We start from the raw sequence: 21,790 nt of genomic DNA, 5'->3' as shown, positions 1-21,790 counted from the left end.
CGGGATATAATCTCCTGGTGTGCCATTTGCTAAGACCATTGGAAAAGCACAGTGTTAGGGTGGGAGTGACCTGATTTTCCAGGTGCTGTTTGTCACCCCTTCCCTTGGCTAGGAAAGGACATTCCCTGGCCCCTTGCACTTCCCAGGTGAGATGATGCCTCACCCTGCTTTGGCTCACGCTCGGTGTGCTGTACCCACTGTCCGACAATCCCCAGTGAGATGAACCCAGTGCCTCAATTGGAAATGCAGAAAGCACCCACCTTCTGCATCACTCATGCTGGGAGCTGTAGACTGGAGCTGTTCCTGTTCAGCTATCTTGGAACTGCCCTATTAACAGCTTTTATATCTTTCTTTGAGTACTGTCTATTTAGATCATTTGCTTTTTTCTGATTAAGTTTCTTATAGATTCTATATATTAATCTTATGTTGTATTCAGCTTGCAAATATTTTATTTTATACTTTAGGTTGTCTGTTTGTCAATAGTTTGTTTTGCTGTGCAGAAGCCCTTTAGTTTAATTAGGTGCCAATTTGTCAGTAGCATTTCTATACACTTATAATTATCTCAAAATGAAATTATAATGCAAAACAATCTCATCTACACTGACTGTAGTAACTATAATTTGAAATAAATTTAACTAAAAGGTTGAAACATTTGTACATTATAATCTAAAGAACATTAAAATAAAATCATATGCAAATGGAAAACATTACTCATTCATGCATTGGAGTTATTAATATTGTTAAATATGTTTATTACACAAAATGATGTACAGATACAATGCAACCTCTATCAAAATACCAGTGACATATTTAATAGAAAATTTTAAAAAATTTAAAATTTTATGGTACCACAAAAGACTCTGAATAGTCAAAGAACTCCAGCAAATAAGAAAGACGGAAATTATCACCCTATCTGACTTTGAAATATACTGCAAAGCCAGCACACAAGCATGGCACATGTATACATATGTAACTAACCTGCATATTGTGCACATGTACCCTAAAACTTAAAATATAATAATAATAAGAAGAAAAAAGAAATATACTACAAAGCTAAAGCAAATAAAACAGTATGGTACTTGAACAAAAAACAGACACATAGGCCAATGGAGCAGAAAAGGGAAATTAGAAATATATCTGTGTACTTCCAGCTAACTGATTTTAGATAAAGGTAACAATTTCTTAGAAAAAGAACAGTATCTTCAATAAATGGCACTGAGAAAAACTTAATAGCAACATGCAGAGCAATAAAATGCAACGCTCATCTTACTTCATATATAAAAATCAAATAAATTCTTAAATGCAAGGCCTGAAACTCTGAGACTACTACAAAAAATATAGACTGAAAGCCCCATAACATCTGTCTGGGCTGTAACTTTTTTTGATTTAAACTCAAAATCCCAGGGAACAAAATAAAAAATAGATGAGTAAGATTAGTTCAAATTATAAAGCTGCTGTGCAGAATCTGACAGACTTAAAATGAGAAAACTAAAAAATTTTTTTGCAATTTATACATTTGACAAGGGGTTAATATTAAGAATATGTAAGAAACTCAAATGACTATACAACAAAAAACAAATAACTACCAAAATGAGCAAAGGGCTTAAATATTTTTTAAGAAAAGATACATATGGCCAATAGATATATTAAAAAATTCTCAATGTGGCCTGGGTGCAGTGGCTCATGCCTATAATCCCAGCATTTTGGGAGGCCAAGGCAGGTGGGTCACTTGAGGTCAGGAGATTGATACTAGCCTGGCCAACATGGCAAAACTCAGTTTCTACTAAAAATACAAAAATTAGCTGGGCATGGTGGTGGGCACCTGTAATCCCAGCTACTCGGGAGGCTGAGGCAGGAGAATTGCTTGAACCCGGGAGGCAGAGGCTGCAGTGAGCAGAGAGTGTGCCACTGCACTCCAGTTTGGGCAACAGAGTGAAACTCAGTGAAAAAAAATAAAAAAACCCTCAATGTCAATTATTATCAGGGAGAGGAAAGCCAAAAAATCTATAATATATCAACTCGCTCTTATTAGAATGACTCCTATTAGAAAGAAAAAGAAAAAAAAAGATAAATATGTGAAGAGAATGCTTGCACACTGTTGATGTGAATGTAAATGAGGCCAGCCATTAGGAAAAACAAAGTAGAGATTTCTCAAAAAATTTAAAATCAAACTACCCTATAATACAGCAATTTCACTATTGCATATATATTTAAGAGAAATAAAATGAGAATGAAGAAACATTTGCGCCTCTCTGTTGTTTGCAACACTCTTCACAATAGCCAAAATATAGAAGCAACAGTTCAACATCTAATGAGTAAATAAAGACAGTATGCTATATACACACAATAAAATACTATTTATTTTTAAAAAAGAAAATTCTATTATGTTCAATTACATGGATTAACTTGGAGGACATTATATTACTTGAAATAAGCCAGGCACAGAAAGATTAAAATTTCATAATTTCGCCTACACATGGATTCTATAAAACTTAATTTCATTGAAGCAGAGAGTAAAATGGTGACCACAAGATCCCGAGGAATTTAAAAGAAAGAGGTGTTTGGGAAGATGTCTGTCAGATAATACATAATTATAGTTGGATAGGAGGAATACATTCAAGAGATATATTGTACAGCATGGTGTCTATAGTTAATAATAATGTATTATATTGGGAAGGGCCCAGATGGCCAAGTAGAAACAGCTCCGGTCTGCAACTCCCACCGAATTTAAACAGCAGGTGAATTCGGCATTTCTAACTGAAGTACCTAGATTCTCTCACTGGAACTGACTAGGCAGTTGGTGTGACCCACAGAGAACAAGAAAAAGCAGGGTGGGGCCACAGTTCACCCAGGACCTGCACAGGGTGAAAGGGAACTCCCTCCCCCAGCCGAGAAAGGCAGTGAGAGATTATGTTACCCCGGTGAAAAACTACACTTTTCCTATGGATTTTTGCAATTTGTGGTTTAGGAGAGTCCCTTTTTCTCCCAGACTAACAGGCCCTTGCATTCCAAGCACAAAGCTGTGTGGACCTGTGGCAGCTGCTAGGGTCAGCGGCCGTTCAGGCAGGCACTTAGTTGCAGGAATTTTTGCAAACTCCAGTGGCTTCCAGAACTCATGAGGCAGGAGATTCATCCACTTATGTGGGAAGGGGACTAAAGCCAGTGTGCCAAGTGGTCTCACTCAGCAGATCCCACTCCCATTGAATACCACAAGGCAAGACCACTGGATTGGAATGCCTGCTGGCCAGCAAAGCAGCCTGAAGTATGCATAATGCAAGCAAGTTTATTTTGGAGAGACGGGTGACTGCCGTAACTGTGACTCTAGTTGGTAGTTTTCCTCTGCCAGTGGTAGACAGACTGAGGTTTGGACTGGGTGAAAGTCCCCAGAGCACAGGCACAGTGGCTGTGGCAGATCATGGCCAGACTGCTTCTTTAAGTGGGAAACGGATACATCTCTCCTTACTAGGCTGAGTCTCCCTGGACAAATTCCAGGAACTTCAGCTGTAAGTTTACAGACAGAACTTTCATCTCTCTGGGTCAGAGCACCTGGGGGAGGGGCGGTCATAATCTAATGTTCAGTGGATATAATCTTTTCTGCCTGCTGGCTCTGAAGTGTCCTGATGATCTGGACGAGGGAGATGCCCCACAGCACAATACACTGACACCAGTGAGGAGCATCCAATCTGCTTCTTTAAATTAGTTCCTGAATCTGTGCCTCCTGACTGGGTGAGACCTCCCAACAGGTGTTCCCGACACCTCATACAGGAGAGTTCAGGCTGGCATCAGGTCAGTGTCCCTGTGGGAAGAAGCTTCCAGGGGAAGAAGCTTCCAGAGGAAGAAGCAAGTGGCAATCTTTGCTGTTCTGCAGCCTTCACTGGTGATACCCAGGTGAACAGCATCTGGAGTGGACTGACCCCCAGCAAACTGCAGCAGACCTGCAGAAGAGAAGACTGTTAAAAAAGAAAGAAAAAAGCAGCAACATCAAGAAGACCACAGAAAACCTCATTCAAATCTCAAAGGTAGATAAATCCACAAAGATGAGGAAAAACCAATGCAAATATGCTGACAATTCCAAAAGCCAGAAAGCCTCTTCTCCAATAGATCACAAAAAAACCTCTCCAGCAAGGACACAGAACTCGGCTGAAGCTCAGATAAATGAACTGACAAAAGTAGGCTTCAGGAGGTGAGTAAGCAATAATGAACTTCACTGAGCTAAAGGATTATGTTGTAACCCGATTCAAAGAAGCTAAGAACCATAATAAAAGATTACAGGAGTTGTGAACTAGATAACCAGTTTAAAAAGAAACATAAATGATCCAATGGAGCTGAAAAACAGAGCATGAGAACTGCATGATGCAAGCACAAGTATCAATAGCTGAATTGACCAAGAGAAAGAAAGACTGTGAGTGCTCAAAGACTATCTTGCTGCAATAAGGCAAGCAGACAAGATTAGAGGGAAAAAAATAAAGAGGAATGAACAAAAACTCTGAGAACTATGGAACTATGTAAAAAGACCAAACCTACAACTGACTGGCATACCTAAAAGAGATGGGGAGAATGGAACCAAGTTGGAAAACACACTTCAGGAGATCATCCAGGAGAACTTCCCCAACCTGGCAAGACATGCCAACATTCAAATCCGGAAAATCCAGAGAACCCTAATAAGATACTCCATGAACCATCCACCCCAAAAACATAATCATCAGATTCTCCAAGGTTGAAATAAAAAAAAAAAAGTTAAGGGCAGCCAGAGAGAAAGACCAGGTCACCAACAAAGGGAAGCTCATCAGACTAACAGCAAACCTCTCAGTGGAAACCCTACAAGCCAGAAGAGATTGGGGGCCAATATTCAACATTCTTAATGAAAAGAATTTTCAACCCGGAATACATATCTGGCCAACTAAGCTTCATAAGTGAAGAAGAAATAAAATCCTTTGCAGACAAGTTAATGACCAAGGATTTCATCCTGCCTTGCAAAAACTCTTGAAGGAAGCACTAAACATGGAAAGGAAATCCTTTACTACCCACCACAAAAAGACACTGAAGTACACAGACCAATACACTGAAGCAACTACATTAACAAGTCTGCAAAATTAACCAGCCAGCATCATGATGACAGGATCAAATTCACATATAACAATATTAACTTTAAATGTAAATGAGCTAAATGCCCCAGTTAAAAGACACAGAATGGCAAGCTGGATAAAAAGACAAGACTCATCACTGTGCTGTATTCAAGAGACACATTTCATGTGCAGAGAACACATAGGTTCAAAATAAAGGGTTGGAAAAGAATTTACCAAGCAAATGGAAAGCAGAAAAAAGGAGGAGATGCAATCCTTATTTCTGACAAAATAGACTTTAAACCAACAAAGGTAAAAAAAGATCATTACATAACAGAATATGGTTCAATTCAACACAAAGTGCCAACTATCCTAAATATATATGCAACCATTACAGAAGCACGCAGATTCATAAAACAAGTTCTCAAAAATCTACAAAGAGACTTAGACTCCCCCACAATAATAGTGGGAGACTTTATTATTTATTTATTTTTTTTGAGACAGAGTCTCACTCTGTCACCCAGGCTGGAGTGCAATGGTGCGATCTCAGCTCACTGCAAGTTCCACCTCCCAGGTTCACACCATTCTCCTGCCTCAGCCTCCTGAGTAGCTAGGAGTACAGGCACCCGCCACCATGCCTGGCTAATTTTTTGTATTTTTTTTTTTTTTTTTTTTAGTAGAGATGGGGTTTCACCGTGTTAGCCAGGATGGTCTCAATCTCCTGACCTTGTGATCCACCCGCCTCGGCCTCCCAAAGTGCTGGGATGACAGCACTTGTGAGCCACCACACCTGGCCAAATAGTGGGAGACTTTAATACCCCAGTGTCAATATTAGACAATTCATTGAGACAGAAAATGAGCAAAGATAATCAGGACTTGAACTCAGCTCTGGATCAAGTGAACCTGATAGATATCTACAGAACTCTCCCCACAAAAACAACATAATATACATTTTTCTTGGTGCCACATGGCACTCACTCTAAAATATACTACATAATTAGAAGTGAAACACTCCTTAGAAAATGCAAAATAGCTAAAATCATAACAGTCTCTCAGACCACAGTGCAATCGAATTAGAACTCAAGATTTAAAAACTCACTTAAAACCACACAACTGCAAGGAAATTGAATAAATTGCTCCTGAATGATTTCTGGGTATATAATGAGATTAAGGCAGAAATTTAAAAAGTTCTGAAACTAATGAGAACAAAGAGACAACATACCAGAATCTCTGGGACACAGGTAAAGCAGTTTAAGAGGAAAATTTATAGCACTAAATGCCCATATCAAAAATCTAGAAATATCTCAAATTGAAATCATAACATCACAGCTAAAAGAACTAGAGAACCAAGAGCAAACAAACCCCAGAGCTAGCAGAAGAAATAACCAAGCTCAGAGTGGAACTGTGAAAGATAGAAACATTAAAAATTACTCAAAAAATTAATGAATCCAGAAGCAGATTTATTGAAAAAAATCAATAAAATAGATAGATTGCTAGCCAAACTATTAAATAAGAGAAGAGAGAAGATTCAAATAAACATAATCAGAAATGAGAAGGGGGATACCACCACTTACCCTGCAGAAATACAAATAACCATCAGATAATACTATAAACACCTCTATGCAAATAAACTAGAAAACCTAGAAGAAATGGATAAACTCCTGAAAAATACACCCTCCTCAGACTGAACCAGAAAGAAGTCGAATCCCTGAATAGACCACTAACAAATTCTGAAATTGGAGTAATAATAGCCTACCAACAAGAAAAAGCCCAGGACCAGATGAATTTACAGCTGAATTCTACCAGAACTACAAAGAGGTGCTGATACCCTTTCTTATGCACTATTCCAAACAATTAAAAAGGAGGGACTTCTCCCTAACACATTGTATGAGGCCAGCATCATCCTGATACAAAAACCTGGCAGAGATACAACAAAAAATGAAAACTTCAGGCTATTATCCCTAATTAACATCAATGCAAAAATTATCAATAAAATACTTGCAAACTGAATACACCAGCACATCAAAAAGCTCATCCACCATGATCAAGTTGGCTTCATTCCCAAGACGCAAGGCTGGTTCAACATATGCAAATCAATAAATGTAATTCATCATATAAGCAGATCTAAAAAAATAAAAGAACCCACATGATTATCTCAATAGATGCAGGAAAGTCCATCAGTAAAATTCAACATCCCTTCATGTTAAAAACTCTTCATAGGCCAGGTGTGGTGCCTCACACCTGTAATCCCAGCACTTTGGGAGGCAGAGGTGGGTGGATCACATGAGGTCGGGAGTTTGAGACCAGCCTGACCAACATGGAGAAACACCGTCTCTACTAAAAATATAAAATTAGCCGGGTGTAGTGGCACATGCCTGTAATCCCAGCTACTCGGGAGGCTGACGCAGGAGAATCACTTAAACCCAGGAGGTGGAGGTTGCAGTGAGCCGAGATAGTGCCATTGCACTCCAGCCTGGGCAACAAGAGTGAAACTCTGTCAAAACAACAACAACAACAACAAATAAAATACTCTTAATAAACTAGGTATTGAAGGAACATACCTCAAAATAATAAGGGCCATTTATGACAAACCCCGCAGCCAATATCATACTGACTGGGTAAAAACTGGAAACATTTCCCCTTGAAAACCAGTGCAAGGCAAGAATGCACTCTCTCACCATTCTTATTGAACATATTATTGGAAGTTCTGGTCAGGGCAATCAGGCAAGAATGAAAAATAATTTTCAAACTGGAATAGAGTAAGTCAAATTGTCTTTGTTTTCAGATGATGTGATCCTATATTTAGAAAACCCTATTTACTCAGTTCAAAAGCTTCTTAAGCTGATAAGACTACTTCAGCAAAGTCTCAGTATACAGAATAAATGTGCAGAAATTACAAGCATTCCTGTGCACCAACAATAGACAAGCAGAGAACCAAATCGTGAATGGAATCCATCCCATTCACAATTGCCACAAAAGGAATAAAGTACCTAGGAATACAGCTAACAAGGAAAGTGAAAGACCTCCTTAAGGAGAACTACAAAACACTGCTCAAGGAAATTAGACGACAAAAACAGATGAAAAAACATTCTATGCACATGGATAGGAAGAATCAATATTGTGAAAATGGCCATGCTGTTCAAAGTAATTTATAGATTCAATGGTATTCCCATTAAACTACCATTGACATTCTTCACAGAATTAGGAAAAGCTATATTAAAATTTGTATGGAACCAAAAAAGAGCCCATAGGCTGGGTATGATGGCTCACACCTGTAATCCCAGCACTTTAGGGGGCCGAGGCAGGCAGATCACCTGAGGTCAGGAGTTTGAGACCAGTCTAACATGATGATATCTCATCTCTACTAAAAATACAAAAATTAGCCGGGCATAGTTGCAGGCATCTGAATTCCCAGCTACTCAGGAGGCTAGGGCAGGAGAATTACTTGAACCCAGGAGGCGGAGATTGCAGTGAGCTGAGATAGCACCATTGCACTCCAGCCTGGGTGACAGGGTGAGACTCTGTCTCAAAACAAACAAACAAACAAACAAACAAAAACAGCCCATATAGCCAGGACAATCTTAGGCAAAAAGAACAGAGCTGAAGGCATTACATTACCTGACTTCAAAGTATACTACAAGGCTACAGTAACTAAAACAAGAATGGTACCATTTCAAAAACAGACACATAGGCCACATAGAACAGAATAGAGAAATGAGAAATAAAACTGCTTGTCTACAACCATCTGATCTTCAACAAACTTGACAAAAACAAGCAATGGAAAAATTGTTTTTCTATTTAATAAATCGTGCTGGGAGAACTGGCTAGCCATATGTAGAAAATTGAAACTGGACCTCTTCCTTATATCTCACAGAAAATAACTCAAGCTGAATTGAAGACTTAAATATAAGCCCAAAACTATAAGAACCCTGGAAGAGAATCTAGGCAATACAATTGAGGACATAGGCATGGGCAAATATTTTATGATAAAATCACCAGAAGCATTTGCACAAAAAGCAAAAATTGATGAATTAGAATCTAATTAAACTAAAGAGCTTCTGCACATAAAAAGAAACTATCATCAGGCCAAACAGACAACCTACAGAAAGGGAGAAAATTTTTGCAATCTATCTTACAAAGGTCTAATATCCAGAATCTAGAGGGAACTTACACAAATTTATAAGAAAAAAACAAACAACCCTATAAAAAACTGGGCAAAGAACATGAACACTTTATTCTTTCTTGAGATGGAGTCTTGCTGTCACCCAGGCTGGAGTGCAGTGGCATGATCTTGGCTCACTGCAACCTCCTCCTCCTGGGTTCAAGTGATTCTCCTGCCTCAGCCTTCTGAATAGCTGGGAATACAGGCATGTGCCACCACGCCTAGCTAAGTTTTGTATTTTTAGTAGATACAGGGTTTCACCACGTTGGTCAGGATGGTCTTGAACTCCTGACCTCGTGATCTGCCCCTCCCCGCCCCCTCGGCCTCCCTAAGTGCTGAGATTACAGGCGTGAGCCACTGCACCTGGCTGAACAAACACTTTTCAAAAGAAGACATACATGCAGCTAACAAACCTGTGAGAAAAAGCTCACCATCACTAATCATCAGAGAAATGCAATTCAAAACCACAATGAGATACCATCTTATGTCAGTCAGAATGGTGGTTATTAAAAAGTCAAGAAACAACAGATGCTGGCTATGTTGCAGAGAAACAGGAATGCTTATATATTGTTGATAGGAATGTAAATTAGTTCAATTATTGGAAAAGACTGTGTGGCAATTCCTGAAAGATTTAAAACCAGAAACACCATTTGACCCAGCAACTCCATTCCTTGGTATATACTCAAAATAATATAAATCATTCTATTATAAAGATACATGCATGGGTATGTTCATTGCTGCACTATTCACAATAGCAAAAACATGAAATCAACCCAAATGCCCATTAATGATAGACTAGATAAAGAATACTTGGTACATATAAACAATGTAATACTATACAGCCAAGAAAAGTAGTGAGATTATGTCCTTCACAGAGACATGAATGAAGCGCGAAGCCATTATCCTCAGCAAACTATCACAAGAACAGAAGGCAAAACACCTCCTGTTCTCACTTTTAAGTGCGAGCTAAACAATAAGAACACATGGACACCAGGAGAGAAGCAACACACACTGAGGCCTGTCAGGGGAGGGCAGGGTAGGAAGAGCATCAGGAAAAACAGCTAATGCACACCGGGCTTAATACTTAGGTAGTGGGTTGATAGGTGCAGCTAACCACCATGGCACACATTTACCTATGTAACACATTCACCTATGTAACAAACTTGCACATCTACTCTGGAACATAAAGTAAGAAAAAAATAATAATTTATTATATTTTTTTAAAATGCTAGGACAATGTCATGTGGTCTCACCATAAAAATTTTAACTATGTGAGGTAAAGCATTAATTACCTAAAATTAAGCATTTGACAATGTATATATACTTTAAAACATCATGTTTTACATAATAAATATGCTTATCTGTCAAGTTAAAAAGATATTTAAAAAAATTACAGAAGAATACCAGTGTGTAAAATACTGTCTCTTTGTCATTAGTTTGGCTAAATAGTATCAAAAACATATGGTTTCTGTGCTGCTCCTGCCATTTAATTTCTCAGTCACAATCACAGAAACTCTGATATTTATCAGCATGTTCTGAACCCAGCACAGTGCATGGGAGAAGCCAATGTACATTAGGGCTTTTATTTTAAGCTTGAGGGCACATGAAGTTTTTGGTGCTGATAATAAAGGTATAAAAGACACTAAGAAAGCAGGTGTTGCTTATGGTCCCATAACAGGGCACTCTGTGAATACAGTAAACAAGTTTGCATGCAAAATAACAGAAAATGTTTTAATCAAAAAGCTGCTATGATCTTTAAAATTTTTTCCAGAAAAAAAAAAATGAGCAAGGTGTTGGCTACAGTTAGGTGACGAAGAATAAAAACTGTAGACTGAACTTCATCCACTAAAAATATTATATACAATAAGAGAAACTCCTCAAAATTGTAGTATCAATATGAAACAGAAATATTGTTTTGAATTTCAAATCCACAGGGTTCATTTTATTATTTTGCAAAATTTAACATTATCACTTAAAGACAAAAGATTCTGCATGAGAACATAAGTTGTGCTATATCATAAAAAATTAAATTAAAACTTTTTTACTTGTGAATAAGTCTTAAAAACTTAATTTGTAAGATATATTTTCTAACAAATTTTATATTTACACTTTGTGTAAGAATCTAATGAGATTTTTCTGTTACAAAGAAAAACAGTGCTAACTGATTTATTTCTCTCAGCTGTGGACAGTGAATGCATTTTTTGTTTGTTTGCTTGTTTTGTTTTGTTTTGAGACAGAGTCTCACTCTGTTGCCCAGACTGGAATGCAGTGGCGCGATCTCGGCTCACTGCAACCTCTGCCCCCTGGGGTTCAAGCGATTCTCCTGCCACAGCCTCCCGAGTAGCTGGGATTACAGGCACCTGCCACCATGCCGGGCTAATTTTTGTATTTTTAGTAGAGACAGGGTTTCAGCATCTTGGCCAGGCTGGCCTTGAATTCTGACCTCATGATCCACCCACTTCAGCCTCCCAAAGTGCTGGGATTACAGGCATGAGCCACCGTGCCCAGCCGCCTCTTAATTAACTGATCTGAAAGTTATATTGATAAGCTAATTCTTCAGTTAAAACTAATTTGTCAGTGCATTACTAAAATACCAACTTCCTTATCAAAACCTACAACGTACAGTGTGAAATGACATGGCATGAAGACAACAGTGAGGATACTGTAGCTGTAACTCAGAAAAAAAAAGAAGGTCTGTGATGCATACATAGTTGGAATGCCAATAATGAGATAAGCAAACATGAGATAATTTGGTAATATAAGAAGCAGAATTGGCCAGGCGCAGTGGCTCACACCTGTAATCCCAGCACTTTGGGAGGACGAGGCAGGTGGATCACCTGAGGTCGGGATTTTGAGACCAGCCTGACCAACATGGAGAAATCCCATCTCTACTACAAATACAAAATTAGCCAGGCATGGTGGCACATACCTGTAATCCCAGCTACTCGGGAGGCTGAGGCAAGAGAATCGCTTGAACCCAAGAGACAGAGGTTGCAGTGAGCCGAGATCATGCCTTGTGCTCCAGCCTGGGTAACAAGAGCGAAATTCTATCTCAAAAATAAAAATAAAAAAAGCAAATTTTCTCTTTAAATTCAGCAAGAGTCAGCTGTGCAGCCAAAAAAAAAAAAAAATCCTCTTCACATGACAAATCAACGTTATTTCTTCACCATTGATATTTTCTCTCTCTGACTTGAAGTTACAAACTAACTCCAGGAGGAATACTTATGGCTTATCATGAAGCAACTGCTACACAGCAAGCACTGCCATGTTTGTTTGCTGCATTTATATACAAAAACATCCTCTTGACTTATGGAAGCCACCCTAGTACTTACCTGAACAAATTTGCTCAATAAATAAATAAATTAACTTATGACAATTTTAAAATCTGAAAGGAACAGTAACTAAATAAAAGTGGGCTTATATAGTATTCTCCAAGTAAAAGAACAGAATGGAAACTTCTAATTAAATAAAACATAACTTCATACACTAATTGTAAAACTACATTTACAAATTATTTTGTGTGCACTACTAAATTTCATAAAAATCATTATAATCCCTGACCAGCTCACATAATGAATACTGCATAAACTACAAAACAAAAAAAAATAAGAAACAAGAAAATTATGGGTCTAGCAAAGAGTACCAAGCAAGTAAAACCAGGCAAATTGCATGGGGAGACTCTGAACCATAAGCCATAAAATTTTAAAGAATTCAATACAAAGCAGACAGTATAGAATTGCTTTCCACATTTTTTAGGTTTTTAGTTTTCTACTAAATTAGTCGCCTTAATAAAAAAATTTATGGCTGGGCGTGGTGGCTCACACCTGTAATCCCAGCACTTTGGGAGGCCGAGGCAGGTGGATCACGAGGTTAGGAGATGGAGACCATCCTGGCTAACATGGTGAAACCCCGTATCTACTAAAAATACAAAAAATTAGCCAGGCGTGGTGGCGAGTGCCTGTAGTCCCAGCAACTTGGGAGGCTGAGGCAGGAGAATGGCGTGAACCCAGGAGGCGGAGCTTGCAGTGAGCAGAGATCGCCCCACTGCACTCCAGCCTGGGCGACAGAGCGAGATTCCGTCTCAAAAAAAAAAAAAAAATTTATTGTTTTCTTCTGAAAATATGCCCTGACTCATACTTACACACACATTCATCATAATTTGCATATACCTAGTGTTATCTTTAAAATAATATATGTGTATATTTAACCCGATTGAAATCAAAACTAAAATTCTGTATGTATGTGTTTGCAGGCAGAGTTGCCACATGTTGAAAAATATATATATATATAAAACAAATTTTTGAAAGTTTTTTTTAGGACTCAGATATGTATGAATTTTATTTATATAATTTTAATTATGACCATAAAATTTATCCTGTACTCAATAACAATTGTACATTTAAAAATAGCTAAAGGTGTAGAATTGGATTGTTTGTAATACAAAGAACAAATACTAGTGGTGATAGATACCTCATGTACTCTAATGTCGTTATTACATATTATATGCCTGTACCAAAATATGCCATTTATGTGGATCACTTGAGGTGAGGAGTTTGAGACCAGCCTGGCCAACATGGTGAGTCCCCATCTCTACTAAAAATACAAAAATTAGCTGGGCATGGTGGCAAGTGCCTGTAATCCCAGCTACTTGGGAGGCTGAGGCAGGAGAATTGCTTGAACCTGGGAGGCGGAGGTTACAGTGTGCCAAGATCGTGCCACCACACTCCAGCCTGGGTGACAGAGCGGGACTCCATCTCAAAAAAAAAAAAAAAAAAAAAACAGAAACACTTCATTGAATGTACAATAGATGTAACATTTTAAACAATGTTTTACTAGAAAATTAAATTCACATATAACTGAAAAATTTTTAAATGTACTGCATATTACATAAAACTACAATTAATAAGTTACTGCTAATTTAATTAATTTTAACTAAAACTTAAAACATTTTTTTTCACTATAGTGGACAAAAATATTACTCAGAACACCTACCTCATACATCACTTAACATTATAAGTTAACCATAATGAGCCTCTCTACTTAAATTTTCATTATGTATTTTATATTTTAATGTTCTTACTCTTCCATGGAAAAGGTCATAAATAATGCCTACCTAATAAAAAAGAATCTCTTATATCTGTAATGCAGTAATATTTGATCACATGCTTTCACATGTAAATACAATATGAATGGAGAGCATGAAGTAATTTGAGAGTTAAATTACATCATTATTTGCTTTCCAAAAAAATCTGTAATAATAAAAAAGTATACTTTGAATGTAATTATAACTCTACAAAAAATCTTCTACTTCTTTTAAAGTTATATACTAATGACTTATCAAATAATTTTAGTTTGGGATTATTTTCTATACTCAACACTCTGATTTAATGTAATGTCTGAAGAGTAAGTGCCTTATTTCTACTGTGTATTCTCTGTGATTTACATAAAGTTAGTTTTGAAGTATTTTTTATATTTACTTCATTTACAAAAATATATCTTAGTATAAACTCTATGATGTTTTCTAAGCTGTAGTTTTTGAAATGTGTTTCTTTCAAATTCATTACATTTGCAGGGTTTTTCTCCAGTATAAATTTCCTGATATTGAACAAAGTTTGAGCAACTTCTTTAGGGTTTTCCTCTAGTACGAAATATATACAATAAGATCTGTGATACAAGTAAAGGTACTACTAAGGGAGGAGACCACCCCTCATATTGTTTTATGCCCACTTTCTGCCTCCAAAGAAAGACAAAGTAAAAACTAAAAGGCAGAAATGAAATCCACGAGCAGACAGCTCAGCGCCACACCCTGGGCCTGGTAGTTAAAGATTGACCCCTGACCTAATCAGTTATGTTATCTATAGATTACAGACATTGTATAGAAAAGCACTGTGAAAATCCCTATCCTGTTTTGTTCTGATCTAATTACTGATGCATGCAGCCCCCAGTCATGTACCCCCTGCTTGCTCAATCACGACCCTCTCACGTGCACGCGCTTAGAGTTGTGAGCCCTTAAAAGGGACAGGAATTGCTCACTCAGGGAGCTCGGCTCTTGAGACAGGAGTCTTGCCAATACCCCCTGCAGAATAAACCCCTTCCTTCTTTGACGCAGTGTCTGAGGAGTTTTGTCTGTGGCTCATCCTGCTACACTACAATCCTTTTTATATTTGTAAGGTTTGTCCTCAGAATAAATACTTTTTCACATTATAGGCTTATATTTTCTGAAAGACCTTTTAAGAGTAATTGCATTTATAATGCTTTTATTAAGTATGAACTCTCTGATGTTGAGTAAGATGTGAGCAGATATCAATGGCTTTTCTATAGTCTTTAAATTTATACAATTTTTCTCAAGTATAAATGGTTTCCTGTGCAATAAGGTGTGAGCATTGGTTAAAGGCTTTGCCACATTCTTCACACTTGTAGAAGTTTACTCCAGTATGAATTATCTTACCTACAATTAAGCATGACTGCCATTTAAAGACTTTGTCATATTCCTCACATTTTTAGACTTTCTCACCAGTATGATTTCTTTCATGTTTAGAAAGGTTTGAGGTGTTGTCAAAAGCATTGTCACATCTTTCAGTTTTGTGAAGTTTTTCTCAAGTATGATCTGGGGACTTATTAAAGGCTTTGCCACATTCTTCACATTTGTAATTTCTCTTCAGTGTGACTTATGTGTAGTAAGATGTGAGGAATGGTTACAGGCTTTGCCACATTCTTTACATTTGTAAGTTTTCTCTCCAGCATAAATTATTTTATGTTTAGCATGGATTGAGAAGTGAGTAAAAGCTTTGCCACATTCTTCACATTTGTAGATTTTCTCAAGTATGAATTATCTTATGTTCAGTAAGGTTTTTTTTAATCCAAAATGTGTTTATTGAGATGGTTTCCCACTCATCTTGATTCAGAGTGCTTTTAGTGCTGCTTCCTCCTGAAGGAACATCCTTCTGTAAGCATTGCTTTTCCTCCTGTAGGCTGGCAGAGGACAGTGGAGCAGCCAACACACAAAACTACCATTTGTGCATGACTAAAGACCATGGTGATTTTATAGCATCCTGGGCATTTCACATCCATGAAGTAGGAATTGGGGCTCTGCACCAGGCATTTCTTCTTGTGTTTCCTCTTCTCCTCTTCTGGAGAGGGATGAAGGAGATCCTTTGTGAGAGGCATGTCCTCTTGTGGGTAGGTTGTCACCACCGGAAAGCTGTTCAGTAAGTTTTGAGGACCACATAAAAGCATTGCCACATTCTTCAAATTCTAGAGTTTCTCTCCAGTGTAAATTATCTTATGCTTAGTAAGGTTTGAGGACCATTTAAAGGCTTTGCCACATTCTTCACATTTGTAAGGTTTCTCTTCAGTATGAATTATCTTATGTACAGCAAGGTGTAAGGACCAGTTAAAGGCTTTGCTACATTCTTCACATTTGTAGGGTTTCTCTCCACTATGAGTTATCTTATGTTCAGTAAGGTTTGAGGACCACTTGTAAGCTTTGCCACATTCTTTACATTTGAAGGTTTTCTTTCCAGTATGAATTCTCTTACGGGTAGTAAGGTGTGAGGACTGGCTAAAAGCTTTGCCACATTCTTTACATTTGTAGGTTTTCTCTGCAGTATGAATCATTTTATGTAAAGTAAGGTTTGAGGAGGAGTAAAAGGCTTTGCCACATTCTTCACATTTGTATAGTTTCTCTCCAGTATGAATTATCTTATGTCTAGTAAGTTTTGAAGACCACTTAAAAGTTTTGCCACATTCTTCACATTTACAAGGTTTTTCTCCAATATGAATTATCTCATTTTCAGTAAGATTTGAGGACCACTTAAAATCTTTGCCAAATTCTTCACATTTGTAGTGTTTCTCTCTAGTATGAATTCTCTTATGTTCAGTAAAATTTGAGGACTGTTTAAAAGCTTTGCCACATTCTTCACATTTGAACAGTGTCTTTTTAGTGTGAATTCTTTTATGTTGAGTGAGGGTCATGAACATTTAAAGACTTTGCCACATTCTTCACATGTGTAGGAATTCTCTCTAGTATGAATTTTCTTATGTTGAGTTAGGTGTGAAAGCATGCAAAATGATTTGCCACATTATTTACATTTGAAAGAATTTTTTTCAGTATATTTTATTTTATTATTATTTGAATTTGGATATTTATAAAAGACTTTCACATATTTATCACCACAAAATATTTTGCTCTGGGTAGATATCAAACATTGATTGCATCCATTATAACCTCCTTTGTGCATCCTACCATCATCCACACTTTTGCAGTTTTTTCTTAGTTGTAAATTCTCATCTCCACACTTTGCATATGTTCTCGGTATCAAGTTTTGGAAGGAATCTTTCATGCCCTGCTCTGGCCACAGGTCTTGAGCAAAATGAGAACACATAACTGAAAGAAATAAAAATAACAAATTACTCCAGTTGCTAGACTCAGATAAATATACTTTACTAATCTAACCTATAAAATTGTACAAACTACATAAGCAAGATGGCACAGCAAAATACCACAGGCCCTAATTCTTTTATAGACATATGCATGTAACAAAAACATACTGACCAAAATACACTTGCAGAAAATTTATGAATGGGTTAACTGTGTGCAATGCCCAGGTAAAAACAATGCAAAGAGCCACGTAGAAAGATTGTGTTACAGTTACGCAACACAGCTTTTCCTGATCCCTAAGATAACAAAGCTTTTTTAGCAGTAAATTGCTGGCTGGTCATGATGGCTAACACCTGTAATCCAAGCCCTTTGGGAGGCAGAGAAAGGTGGATCACCCAAGGTCAGAATTTTGAAACCAACCTAGACAAAATAGCAAAACCTCATCTCTACTAAAAATTTAAAAATTTGCCAGGTATGGTGGCACACACCTGTAATCCCAGTTACTCTGAAGGCTGAGGCATGAGAATCACTTGAACTTGGGAGGTGGAGGTTGCAGTGAGCCAAGATCTCACCACTGCACTTCAGCCTGGGTGACAGAGCAAGACTCTGTCTTTAAAAAAAAAAGTAATTGCCAACTCCTGGTTTCTTTTTTAAAAGATGGGAAAAATACTGGCACATACACATTTATTTCTGGCTTCAAGGGGCCTTTCCAGACCCTGGTTTCTTCCCTGCATTACATAAAGTGGTGTAAGAAATGATGGGATACTTTGGAATGACAGTTTGAGTCTGCTGAGACCAAACGTAAATGTTATAGCAGCAGAGAGACTGCAGTATCACATACAGGAAACACATGTAGCAAGTGATTACTGACTATTAAAACAGAAATAAACTTTTTTTTTTTTTTGAGACAGAGTCTCACTCTGTCACCTAGGCTGGAGTGCAGCAGCGTGACCTTGGCTCACTGCAACTTCTGCCTCTTGGGTTCAAGCAGTTCTCCTGCCTCAGCCTCCCTAGTAGCTGGGACTATAGGTATGTGCCACCACACCTGGCTAATTTTTTGTATTTTTAGTAGAGGCGGGGTTTCACAGTGTTAGCCAGGATGGTCTGGAACTCCTGACCTCGTGATCCACCCTCCTCGGCCTCCCAAAGTGCTGGGAATACAGACTTGAGCCGCCTCACTCGGCCTTCATTACTTTTAATGGCAAAACTGTGATTACTTTTGCACGAGCCTAATAGTTTACATTCCCACCAGCAGTGTAAAAGTGCTCCCTTTTCACCACATCAATGTGAACATGTAATTTTTTTTGATATTTTAATTATGGTCATTCTTGCAGAAGGTGGTATCACTTTATTGTTTTAACTTGTATTTCCCTGATAATTAGGGATATTGAGGATTTTTTCATGTTTGTTGGCCATCTGTATATCTTCTTAGAATTGACTGTTCATGTTCTTAGCCAACTTTTTGATGGAATTATTAGTTTTATTGATGATTGTTTGAGCTCCTTGTAGATTCTGGATATTATTCCTTTGTCAGATGAATAGTTTATAAAAGTTTTCTCCCACTTGTGCATTTTAGTTTAAGGCCCATTGATTTATCTTTGTTTTTGTTGCATTTGCTCTTGGGTTCTTGGTCATGAACCTTTGCCTAAGCCGATGTCTAGAATCATTTTTCTGATGGTATCTTCTACAATTTTTATAGTTTCAGACCTTACATTTAAGTGATTGATCCGTCTTAAGTTGAATTTTGTATAAGGTGAGAGATGAGTTTCCAGTTTTATTCTTCCAAATATGGCTTGCCAATTATCCCAGCAACATTTGTTGAATAGAGTGTCCTTTCTCCCACTTTATGTTCTTATTGACTTTGTCAAAAAAGTTGGCTGTAAGTATTTGGCTCTATTTCTGGGTTCACTATTCTGTTCCATTGGTCTACCTGCCTGTTTTTCTACCAGTACCATGCTGTTTTGGTAACTATAGCCTTGTCATATGATTTGACATCAAGTAACATGATGCCTTCAGATTTGTTCTTTTTACTTAGTGTTGTTTTGTCTATGTGGGCTTTTTTTTTGGTTCCATATGAATTTTAGGATTGTTTTTTCTAGTTCTGTGAAGAATAATGATGACATTTTGATGGAAATTGCATGAAATTTGTATACAGATTTTGGCAGTATGGTTATTTTTACAATATTGACTCTACCCATCCATGAGCATGGGGTGTGTTTTTGTGTTATGTATGATTTTTTTCAGCAGTGTTTTGTGGTTTGCCTTGTAGGGACCTTTTACCTCATTGGGTAAGTATATTCCTAATTTTATTTATTTATTTATTTAGAGACAGAGTCTTACTCTTTCACCCAGGCTGGAGTGCAGTGGCGTGATCTCAGCTTACTGCAAACTCCACCTCCCAGGTTCAAGCAATTCTAGTGCCTCAGCCTCCCAAGTAGCTTGGATTATAGGAATGCACCACCACGCCTGGCTAATTTTTGTATAGAGGGGGTTTTACCATGTTGTCCAGGCTGGTCTCAAACTTCTGAGCTCAAGCAATCCTCAGCCTCACAAAGTGCTGGGATTACAAACGTGAGCCACCACACTCGGCCCTAGTTATTTTATATTTTTTGCAGCTGTTGTAATAGGGTTTAGGTTCTTTACTGGATTTTCAGCTTAGTAGCTGTTTATGTTTTGCAGTGCTATTGATTTGTGTACATTTATTTTGTATCCTGAAACTTTACTGGACTTATTTAACAGATCTAGAAGTTATTTGGGTGAGTCTTTAGGGCTTTCTAGGTATACAATCATATGCATCAGTAAACAGTGACAGTTTGACTTCTTTACTAATTTAAATGCCATCTATTTCTTTCTTTTGTCTGATTGCTCTGGCTAGGACCTCCAGTATTATGTTGAATAGAAGTGGTGAGAGTCGGCATCCTTCTCTTATTTCAGTTCGCAGAGGGAATGCTTCCAATTTTTCCCCATTCAGTGTAATGTTTTCTTTGGGTTTGTCATAGATGGCTTTCATTATGTTGAGGTATGTCCCTTCTATGCTGATATTGCTGAGGGTCTTAATCATAAAAAGGTGCTGGATTTTATCAAATGCTTTTTTTGCATCTATTGAGATGATTGTATAATTTTTGTTTTGAATTTTATTTGTGGTCTATTACATTTATCCCTGCATCCCTGGTATAAAATGCACTCGACCATGGTGTATTATCTTATTGATATGCTGTTGTATTTGGCTAGCTAGTATTTTGTTGACAATTTTTTAAATTCATTTTCATCAGGAACATTGGAGTGCAGTTTTCTTTTTGTGTTATGTCCTATCCTGGTTTTCATATTCAGGTGATATTGGCTTCATATAATAATTTAGGAAGGATTTCCACTTTCTATACTTTTTGGAGTAGTTTCAGTAGGATTGGTACCAATTCATCTTTGAATGTCTGATAGAATTCACCTATAAATTCATCTGGTCCTGGACTTTCTTGTTAATGACAATTTTTTAAATTGCTGTTTCAATCCCACTACTTGTTATCGGTCTCTTCAGAGTGTCTATTTCTTTGTAGTTTAATCTAGGTGGGTTATATTTTTTCCAAGAATTATTGTTTCTAGGTTTTCTAGTTTGTGCACATAAAGGTGTTCTTAGTAGCCTTGAATAATCTTTTGTATTTCTGGGGTATTTGTTGTAATATCTCCCGTTTTGTTTCTAATTGAGCTTATTTGGAGCTTCTCTCTCTGCTTCTTTTAGTTAATCTCACTAATGGCATATCATTTTTGTTTATCTTTTCAAAGAACCAGATTCTTATTTTATCTTTTGTGGTTTTGTTTCAATTTTATTCATTTTTTCTCTGATTTTATTCAGATTTTTGTTATTTCTTTTCTTCTGCTGGGTTTGAGTTTGGTTTGTTCTTTCTCTAGTTTCTTGGTGTATGCTTACATTGAGTCTCTTGAAGACAGCAGCTACTTGTTGTAGGGATTCCTATTTATTCTGCTATTTTGTATCTTTAAAGTGAAGCACTTTTGCCATTTACATTCAACATTAGTAGTGAGATGTGAGGTACTGCTGGACTCATCATGCGAGCTGTTGCCTGAATAGCTTGTTATTTTTCTTTGTGTTATTGTTTTATAGGTCCTGTAAGATTTATGAATTAAGGAGATTCTACTCTTGTGTATTTTGAGGTTTTGTTTCAAGATTTAGAT

The 21,790-nt window shown here is 37.3% G+C and overlaps 2 protein-coding genes across 2 annotated transcripts; both read right to left on the bottom strand.

The window, feature by feature from the left end:
* Window positions 1-1,674: 1,674 nt before the first annotated feature.
* On the bottom strand, window positions 1,675-17,199 carry LOC129528785 (zinc finger protein ENSP00000375192-like; the record flags this gene model as incomplete). Its single annotated transcript, XM_055370950.1, has 4 exons — window positions 16,794-17,199; window positions 13,765-13,998; window positions 12,032-12,062; window positions 1,675-1,708 (listed from the first exon to the last, which is right to left on the bottom strand). Coding segments are annotated over exons 1-4 (705 nt in total), but the record flags the coding sequence as incomplete, so codon positions are not given.
* On the bottom strand, window positions 16,075-16,408 carry LOC101125084 (small ribosomal subunit protein eS27-like). The gene has a single exon (XM_019014869.4). It carries the CDS (start codon window positions 16,390-16,392, stop codon window positions 16,138-16,140), a length of 255 nt encoding a protein of 84 aa, XP_018870414.1. The 5' UTR covers window positions 16,393-16,408; the 3' UTR covers window positions 16,075-16,137.
* Window positions 17,200-21,790: the final 4,591 nt, after the last annotated feature.

The sequence above is a fragment of the Gorilla gorilla genome, chromosome 20, assembly GCF_029281585.2.
Source record: "Gorilla gorilla gorilla isolate KB3781 chromosome 20, NHGRI_mGorGor1-v2.1_pri, whole genome shotgun sequence".
Lineage (NCBI taxonomy): Eukaryota > Metazoa > Chordata > Mammalia > Primates > Hominidae > Gorilla > Gorilla gorilla.
This window is presented reverse-complemented; position numbering and strand designations above follow the sequence as displayed.

What these genes read in the sequence shown, in the direction of transcription:
- LOC101125084 (XM_019014869.4), bottom strand. Translation starts at nt 16,392, where the DNA reads ATGCCTCTCACAAAGGATCTCCTTCATCCCTCTCCAGAAGAGGAGAAG.